General features: G+C 39.6%; 2 protein-coding genes across 2 annotated transcripts; both read left to right on the top strand.

Moving 5' to 3' along the window:
• The first annotated feature begins 1,410 nt into the window (after positions 1-1,410).
• Positions 1,411-3,074, top strand: LOC138888204 (uncharacterized). The gene is made up of 3 exons (XM_070170024.1): positions 1,411-1,684; positions 1,795-2,115; positions 2,374-3,074. The coding sequence occupies exons 1-3, from the start codon at positions 1,411-1,413 to the stop codon at positions 3,072-3,074; spliced, it is 1,296 nt and encodes a 431-aa protein (XP_070026125.1).
• Positions 3,075-5,662: 2,588 nt separating this feature from the next.
• LOC138888203 (uncharacterized) lies at positions 5,663-6,879 on the top strand. Its single transcript, XM_070170023.1, has 2 exons — positions 5,663-5,745; positions 6,357-6,879. The coding sequence occupies exons 1-2, from the start codon at positions 5,663-5,665 to the stop codon at positions 6,877-6,879; spliced, it is 606 nt and encodes a 201-aa protein (XP_070026124.1).
• The last annotated feature ends 2,575 nt before the right edge of the window (positions 6,880-9,454 follow it).

Genomic DNA, 9,454 nt, shown 5'->3' with positions numbered 1-9,454 from the left:
CAAGATCAAGCTCAAAGGCCCTTGAATTTATTTACTATTGGAAAGAAGAATCAGAGGATTCATAGAGATTTTAACGCTCAAATATTTGAAATAAAATACTACGATTGTTGCGATATTTTTTGGTCTCGATTATTTTCTTGACAAATTTATTGTCTACAAATTCTGGCACGCCCGGTGGGACAATCTTTACCTCTCATCTCAACTTTTCAATCACCAAAGTTCAAAAACATTGAAATGGCTTCAAAGAAAATCAACTCCAATTCAAATTCCACCAAGGCTGCTAATTCCAGGTTCTATGCCAATGTGGAAAACATCATCGATGTGACCTTTGGAAGCTTTGGACCAGTTACGAGGAGCAAAGCAAGATCGTTAGGACAACATGCACCTCAAGTGCCGTCCACATCAACCCCTATTTTCGGATCTTCATCCTCAAAAGGAGCAAGATCTTCCACAAACGCACCTGAAGGAGGAAGCGATGTTGCTAAAAAGATCAAGAAAACTCTTGCTTTGCTTGACCTTTTCGGATCCAAACACTCTACTATGAAGGAAGATGATGATTCTTCAAGTGATGGATCCTCCCCACTTACACCACATAGAGTGAGCCAATCAAGGATAAATCTGTTTGAAAATCCATGCTACTCTTCATCGTCCATGACAATCATGCAAGCCATGGTGACAAACGCTTCATCTGTGAAGGAGCAATTGACAAACTTGACGGAAGCAATCACTGGCTTGACCAAGTGCATGCAAAATCAAGATGCTAGAATCGACAATCTAACAGATAGGGTGGGAATCTTGATGGAAAAATAATCTACCCAGACACCTGGCAAGCTCTCGGAAGTTCTAGAGAGTGATTCTCCCCAAAGACAAGTAGCATCCGCTAAGGTTATCCATGTCTCTTCTGAAGGGATGATTCCAATCGATCAACTGAAAGAGTTCATTGAAGGAACCATTAAGAATAAGTATGAAGTTGCTTCCAAGTCCTCTGTTACATATGCAAAACCATACACTACAAGGGTCGATATGTTGAAGATACCTGTTGGTTATCAACCTCTAAAGTTTCAACAGTTTGATGGAAAAGGTAATCCAAAGCAATATGTGGCACACTTCGGTGAGACGTGTAATAATGCTAGGAACTATGGAGATTACCTCATCAAGCAGTTTGTACGCTCGCTAAAGGGAAATGTTTTTGACTGGTACACAGACCTCGAGACTGGATATATTGATAGCTGGGATCAACTAGAACAAGAGTTGCTTAATCACTTTTATAGCACGAGACATATTGTGAGTATGATAGAACTCACAAATACTCGTAAACGAAAGAGCGAACCAATTATCGACTTTATCAATCGTTGGAGGAATGCAAGCCTCAACTGCAAAGAGAGGCTTAGTTAAGCTTCAGGAATAGAGATGTGCATCCAAGGCATGCATTGGGGACTACGCTACATCTTACAAGGTATCAAGCCTGACACATTTGAAGAACTCGCAACTTGTGCCCATGACACGGAGTTGAGCATGGCCTCTGCTGGAAATGAAAGGTTGCGTATCTATAAGCCTCAAAAAGGGAACGACAAGCAAGACGTTAGGAAATGGAGCAAGTTTGTACCAAGATCTGAAAATAAAAAAGCAATGAATGTCAACACATCACCCGTGAAGTTCACAACGAAGGTGAGCAAGAAGCAGAGTATGAAATCCACTTCGTTTCAAAATAAGCCAAGTGGAAAGTTGACTCTAAAATAAATGCAAGAGAAAGAGTACCCATTTCTAGATTGTGATGTGCCAGCTATTTTGAAGAACCCCTCGAGTTAAATCTCATTGAGCTTCCGGAGATGAAGCGACCAAATAAAGCTGGGAAAACAAATGACCCGAATTACTGCAAATACCATCGACTTGTGTGCCACCCTTTGAAGAAGTGCTTTGTCTTCAAGGACAAAGTTATGGACTTGACTAGCGAAAAGAAGATCATGCTTGAAGATGAGAAAGCAAGCGCAAACCAAGTCTTTATCATATTTGGCTCATTCAGTTCAGACGAATTATATAGTTTTAAAGAAAGTAAAGATGAAGAGTTACTGGAGAATAACATAGTTGAAGATGGTCAACCTGAGGATGATGAAGGTTGGACGTTAGTGACTCATCGTAGGCGGCACAAAAGGAGCCCACGAAAAGGATTAATGGAACAACCAACAAGGAAAATAATGGTGAAAAGACCTAGGAGATAGAATCTAGTTAAGCATGTAAAGAAAGCAAAAGTGAAGGTGCACAACCCTCAAAAGCCACGACATCCAGTGACCTTGGAGAAGTTTTTACCAAGTTGGTTCCGCATAAAGATTTCCCATGGGGGTATTGATGCCTCTTGTTGCCATACTAATGAAGGGAAAGAAAAGAGTGATGACCTACCGTTGGCACCATCTTCGGAAAAGTTTATCGAGTCCACTCCTCAAGAAGTTAATGCTTGTGAGGAAAAAGTCACGTTCACAAATGATGTTCTTCTACTAGGTGACACTCCTCATAACCTCCCATTGTACCTGGTTGGCTATATACATGATGAAAGGATAAATCAAATTTTGGTTGATGGAGGATCCTCAGTGAACATTTTGCTAATTAGCACTGTGAAGGAACTTGGTATTCCCATGAACGAACTCTCAGAAAGTCGTGTGATGATCCAAGGATTCAACCAAGGGGGGCAAAGAGCCATAGGCGCGATCAAGCTGGGAATCACTATTGAAGATATGCAATCAAGTGCATGGATGCATGTGATCGATGCGAAGACTTCATACAATGTCTTACTTGGAAGGCCTTGGATACATAAGAATAAAGTAGTTTCATCTACCTACCATCAATATTTAAAATACTACGAGGGTGAAGTCGAGAAGAAGATAGTTGCTAATGATGAGCCATTCACCGAGGCAGAGTCACACTTCGTCGATGCAAAGTTCTACTTGAAGAACTGCATTATGAAGGGGCTAAAAGTTGATGATGGTATGAAAAGCAAAAATGACGAGCCCATAACTAAAAGAGCTGAGGTGACTATTGATAAAGCCAAAGCTGTTACTGAGGAGTACACGCCAACGTGAATAAATCTCATAGAGGGGATATTGCGTCTTATGGAAAGAAAGTAAGTCACGTGCTCTAATATGTCCCTAAAAGGAAGAAAGACGAGGGCAAATCATCTAAGCTCCAAATTAACACGCTAAAAAAGTTAACTCTTCCAGTAAAACGAATTGAGGCAGTAAAGTTGTCCTCGAAGCAGATTGCAGGGTTTGTAGTCCAAAATCATTTGTAGAATATGGCACCCCCTATAAAGCGAACATATGAAGGTTTTGACCCTAACTCATACAAGCTATTTGCAAAAGCCGGATACAATCCCAATGAGCCGTCAAAGCTAGAGAAACTCCTATCAGAAGATGCAACGAGGCAACCACATGAAGGTTTGGGATACAAGCAATCGTCACCAGTGCGCATCTCAATAAAAAGGGCGAGTACCAATTATATTACTGTAGAAGACGAATATGCCGCTTCTAACAGGCCTTCTATCTTTGATCGACTTGGAAAATCAACTGTGAGAACTTCCTTATTTGAGAGATTGGGTCCATTAAAGAAGGGGAATAAGTTCCATAGAAATTATCAAAATACAAGAACACCCATTTCGCCCAAATTTCAGAAGTTCTCTAAATATTTCCAAAGTTTGGTTCCTTCTCGAATGAAGCGACAAACAAAAGTCATGGTTTCGTGTGACAAAGTACTGAAGGTGAACCATACACTGTGGTCTACACTAAAAAACGTGATGAAGATGAAGAAAGTGTGGGTTCTTCGTATCATGTTACAGCACAAAGCGAGCATGGTGTTTTATCTCTAATGGAGGATTACGAGAAATTGGACGATGTTTCACTATGTTATCACATATCCTTCAACGATAGGGACTCTCAAGAAGATGAAAATGCGGAAGACGCTCCACCTAAACTTGAAGAAGGAGTGAAGACTACAGTTGATGCCTTAAAAGAAGTTAACCTTGCATCCAATGAGGAACCAAGACCCACCTACCTAAGTGCTTTATTAGAAGTTGATGAAGAAAACACTTATATTGAGTTACTCAGTGAGTACAGGGATGTCTTTGCTTGGAGCTACAAAGAGATGCCTGGCTTGGACCCAAAAGTAGCAGTCCATCACCTTGCTTTCAAGAATGGTGCTCGCCTTGTTTAGGCCGGACTTGGTTCCCTTGATTGAAACTGAAGTTAACAAACTCATTGAAGCTGGGTTTATTCGTGAAGTTAAATACCTAACATGGGTTTCAAGCATTGTCCATGTAAGGAAGAAAAATGGCCAGATTTGATTATGCGTTGACTTCAGGGATCTCAATAATGCGTGCCCGAAAGATGAGTTCCCACTTCCTATTCTAGAGTTGATGATCGATGCCACTACTGTGTACGAGGCAATGTCATTTATGGATGGTTCATCAGGCTATAACCAAATTCACATGGCACCAAAAGATGAAGAGTTTACTACATTCCGCACCCGTAGGGGTATTTATTGTTACAAGGTAATGCCTTTTAGCTTGAAGAACGCTGGTGCTACTTACCAAAGGGCTATGCAGAATATTTTTGATGATCTTCTCCACAAGAGTGTCGAATGCTATGTTGACGACTAGGTGGTAAAATCAAGAGAGAAGGGCGACCACTTGAAAGACTTGAGTATGGTGTTTGAGTTGCTTCGGAGGTACCAACTTAGGATGAATCCATTTAAATGCACCTTTGGAGTTACTTCCGGAAAGTTCCTTGGTTTCATTGTTCAACATCGAGGAATTGAAATTGATCAAGACAAAGTAGATGCAATTTTGAAAATGCATGAGCCTCGAGATATTCGTGAATTGAAAAGTCTGCAAGGAAAGCTAGAATACCTTAGAAGATTCATCTCGAACCTAGCTGGGAGGTGCCAACCATTTAGTCGCCTCATGAAGAAAGGCGTTCCTTTCAAGTGGGACCAAGCTTGTAGCAATGCCTTTGAAAGTATTAAAAGTTACTTAATGAAACCTCCAGTTTTAGCATCTCAAATACCTAGAAAGCCATTGATACTATACATTGTGGCACAAGAAAGGTCTGTTGGAGCATTGTTGGCCCAAGAAAATAGTGAGGGGAAAGAAAACTCTCTTTACTACTTGAGCAGGATGATGACACCACACGAGCTGAATTATTTGCCCATTGAAAAGTTGTGTTTGGCGCTAGTCTTCTCAATTCAAAAATTGAAGCACTACTTTCAAGCTCATATTGTCCATCTTGTTTCTAAAGCAAATCCCATCAAGTTCGTGATGTCAAAACCTATTCTTAGTGATCGACTAGCGAGATGGTACCTCCAATTTCAACAATTCGAGATTTTGTGCATCCCTCAAAAGGCTGTAAAAGGACAAGTATTGGCATACTTTTTAGCAGATTATCTGATACCTGATGACTGGGAGCTAACTGACGAACTACCTGATGAGGACGCAATGGTCATTAAAGTTCAACCTCCATTGAAGATGTACTTTAATGGTGTTGTGCATCGTGGATGAGCTGGTGCTAGTGTAGTATTTGTCACTTCCCAAGGTGAAGTCTTGCCCTACTCCTTTACCTTGACACAACTTTGTTCCAACAATGTTGTTGAGTATCAAGCATTAATACATGGGCTTGAAATGACCGTTGATATGAAGCGATTGCAATTGCAAGTCTTTGGTGACTCCCAGTTAGTGGCAATCAGCTTTAAGATAGTTACGAGGTCAAGAAGCCTGAACTACACCCATATCATAATTACGCTAAAAAAATAATATGGTGGCTCGGTGATGTGACTATTAAGCATGTGCCAAAGAAAGAAAATAAGAAGGTTGATGCTTTAGCTGCCCTAGCTTCATCGTGAACACTGTCTGATCAAGCACAAGTTACTGTTTGCCAAAAATGGGTAGTATCGCAGCCAAATGAGGCTGAAGGTGAAGAAAATAAACTCAAGCATCTTGTCGTTGTTTCTGAAGTTGAGAAATAACAATGGTGACAACCCATTATCGACTGCTTATGAGATGATATAGTTCCAGAAAATTCGAGGAGAAGGACTGAAATCCTTCATCGTGCACCTCGCTTCCTTTACTACAAAGATACCCTATACTGAAGGTCATTCGAGGGAGTACTCTTGTGATGCTCAGGGGAAGAAGAAACACTCCAAGCTTTGCAAGAGGCACATTCTGGGGTATGTGGGTCACACCAGTCTGGACCAAAGCTTCACTTCCATATAAAAAAGGATGGGATGTTATTGGCCAATAATTGTAAAAGATTGCTTGGACTACGCTCAAAGATGCAAGGCTTGTCAAGCAAATTTTATTCATCAACCTCCTGAAGTGTTGCACCCGACTATTGCATCGCTTGGGGATTGGATGTTGTTGGACTTTCAAAGTCCTTTGGTGGGCACCTATACATCTTGGCTGCAACTGACTACTTCTCAAAATGGGCTGAAGTTGTTGCTCTTAAGGAAGTAAAGAAGGAAAATGTTGCAAGTTTCATCCGAGTAAACATTATCTATCGTTTTGGCATTCCTTGTTACATAATAACGGATAATGGCAAGCCGTTCGACAATAGGTTGATGAACAAGATTTGTGAACTCTTTGGCTTCAAGAAACATAACTCTTCTATGTATAATGTCGCCGCCAATGGTCTAGCCGAGGCATTCATCAAGACTCAATGCAATTTGTTAAAGAAAGTCATCTACAAATCCAAACGGGATTGGCATGACCTTATGGAGGCATTCAACAAGACTCAATGCAATTTGTTAAAGAAAGCCATCTACAAATCCAAACGGGATTGGCATGACCGTATGGAGGAAGCTCTGTGGGCATATAGGACAACTCACCACATGCCAACATAAGTGACCCCTTATGCACTTGTTTATGGAATTGAAGTCGTCTTGCCACTCGAGCGTCAAATACTTTCACTACGATTAGCTATTCAAGAAGGCATCACTGATGAAGAAAATGCTTGATTTCGATTAGTAGAGTTGGAGGATTTTGATGAGAAAAGGTTCGAAGCTCAACAGAGTTTTGGATGTTATCAAGCTCGATTGTCTCGTGCCTTCAATAAAAAAAGTTCGCCCAAGATCTTTTCAAGTAGGAGATCAAGTCCTTGCCATAAGAAGACCCATTATTACTTCTCATAAACATGTAGGGAAGTTCACTTCAAAATGGAATGAGTCATACGTCGTGTAAAAAGCTTATTCAAATGGGGCTTACAAGCTGGTTGATGTAGATGGCATGAGAATCTGCCCTATCAATGGAAAGTTTTTGAAGAAGTATTATCCTTGAAGTTGCAATGCTCCTTGACGTATGAGCCTAAACTGCATATTCGAACGCTCCTTGACGCACGAGCCTAAACTGCATGTTCCTACACTCCTGGCCTGCATGAGTCTAAACTATGTACGGTCCCACGATGTTGCAAAAAAAAAAAAGAAATCCGCTAGGTTGATAACCTCGAAAGAGGTGGCCTAGGCAAAAGTTAGGACATAAAAATAAAAAGAAAAAGAAAAAGAAAAAAGAAAAGAAAATCACCCATTCTGAACTACGGTATGACTTGATCCTCTTCACTAAGTGCGTAGGCAGCTTAGAGTTTCATTCTGAGTTCAGTCGCATAAGTTCAAAAGATACACAATCCCCCAATCGTTATCCGAATGAAGTACGATGGAATGTAATCCGTTCAATCGACACTTGAAAATCGAGCTGAGATACCATTCTTCTGTTAAACTTTGGATCCCATTAGATTTAAAGGGGGTAAGCCAATATGGTAAATTGGTTTCTTCAATAAAATGACTAATATCTTTTAGGAAGTTTCCAAGCATTTGCATTGAAGTCGGGGATTCACTATGCCTTCATGTTTGCCAAACCTTCAAGTTTTTTTGGTGAGCCTTCACGACATTTCAAATTCGGTGAGACTTGAACCCAAGATATTTGGTGAGAATGAAGCTCTTGAATTTCAATTTTTGGAAATTAAAAAAGTCTTGCGATCTCTAGGCTTCCATATCAAAATACAAAACTTTTGGTGAAGTCGCGCTGATATGGGATTGTCGACATATTAGAAACCAAAGTCGACTTCGAACTTTCATCTGAAACTATCCTTAAGGTATTAAATTTTAAATTTTGGATATGTTTTAGATTTTGAAGTTTAGTTTCTAAGAAATCAAGCGGTTCGTGATTTCAACATTCCTACATCAAAATACAAAACTTTTGGTAAAGTTGCGTAAATCTGAAATTGTCGGTGTGTCAGAAATTAGTATTGACTTCGAAATATTATCTGAAACTATCCTTAAAGCATTAAATTATGCATTTTGGATATGTTATATATTTGGAATTTAAGTTTCCAATACATCAAACGGTTCATGATTTTGACCTTTCTACATCAAGATACAAAAGTTTTAGCGAAGTCGTGCCAATATGAAATCGCTGCTGCGTCAGAATTTAATATTGATTTCGAGCTATTATATGGAACTATCCTTAATGCATTAAATCTTGCATTTTGGATATGTTATATATTTGCAAGTTAAGTTTTTAAAAAATCAAACGGTTCATGATTTTGACTTTTCTACACTAAGATATGATATTTTTGAATTTTCCACGTGGTGGAATCTAAAGTTGGTTTCAAAAATATTATCTGGGGCGATTCTGAAGGTGTTTAATTCTAAGTTTTGGATATGTTTTAGATATTAAAGTCTACTTTTCTAGAAATCAAATGGTTCATTATTTGGACTCTCCCACGACAAGATGTGAATCTTTTGTTATAAGCGCGTAAAGCTGAAAATTATGCGACTAAGATAAAAGTCGGACAATGTAAAGCAAAAGAGAAGCGAAAATATTTAAGCCCTCGAAGTCTCCAAGTTGAAGTCTTCAAGTCTATCGGTCTTCAAGTGAAGTCTTCACAAGTTGAAATATTTAAGCCCTCCAAGTCTCTAAATTGAAGTCTTCAAGTTCGTCGGTTTTCAAGTTTCACTCTTCAAATTCGCCGGTATTAAAGTTAAATTGTCTAAGCCTTCCAAATCTTCAAGTTGAAGTCTGCTAAGTCCGCCAAATCTTCCAAGTTGAATTTTAAAAGTCAACCACTCTTCGAGTTGAAGTCCGCCAAATCTTCAAAGTTTTCTAAGTATTCAAGTCGATGTCGTCAAGTTGATGTCGTCCTCGAGTTGAAGCTTTATAACTTTCCAATGTCATCAAGTCGATGTCGTCTTCGAGTTGAAGCTTTATAACTTTCCAATCTTAAGGTGGACATATAAGTCCCTTTATACCTTAAGTTGGCCTCTTCGTAGGTTTGTCCTTAAAAGGAACTATAATTTACATTGAGAGTACTCTTTCTGATAGTCGGGTCATTTGAGAGTAATCTCTCCGGTAGTCGAGCCAACAACAACAACAACAACGACCCAGTATAATCCCACAAGTGGGGTCTGGGGAGGGTAATATGTA

The sequence above is a fragment of the Nicotiana sylvestris genome, chromosome 3, assembly GCF_000393655.2.
Source record: "Nicotiana sylvestris chromosome 3, ASM39365v2, whole genome shotgun sequence".
Classification (NCBI taxonomy): Eukaryota; Viridiplantae; Streptophyta; class Magnoliopsida; order Solanales; family Solanaceae; genus Nicotiana; species Nicotiana sylvestris.
Note: the sequence above shows the minus strand (reverse complement) of the source record. Positions and strands in the feature narration are given on the sequence as shown.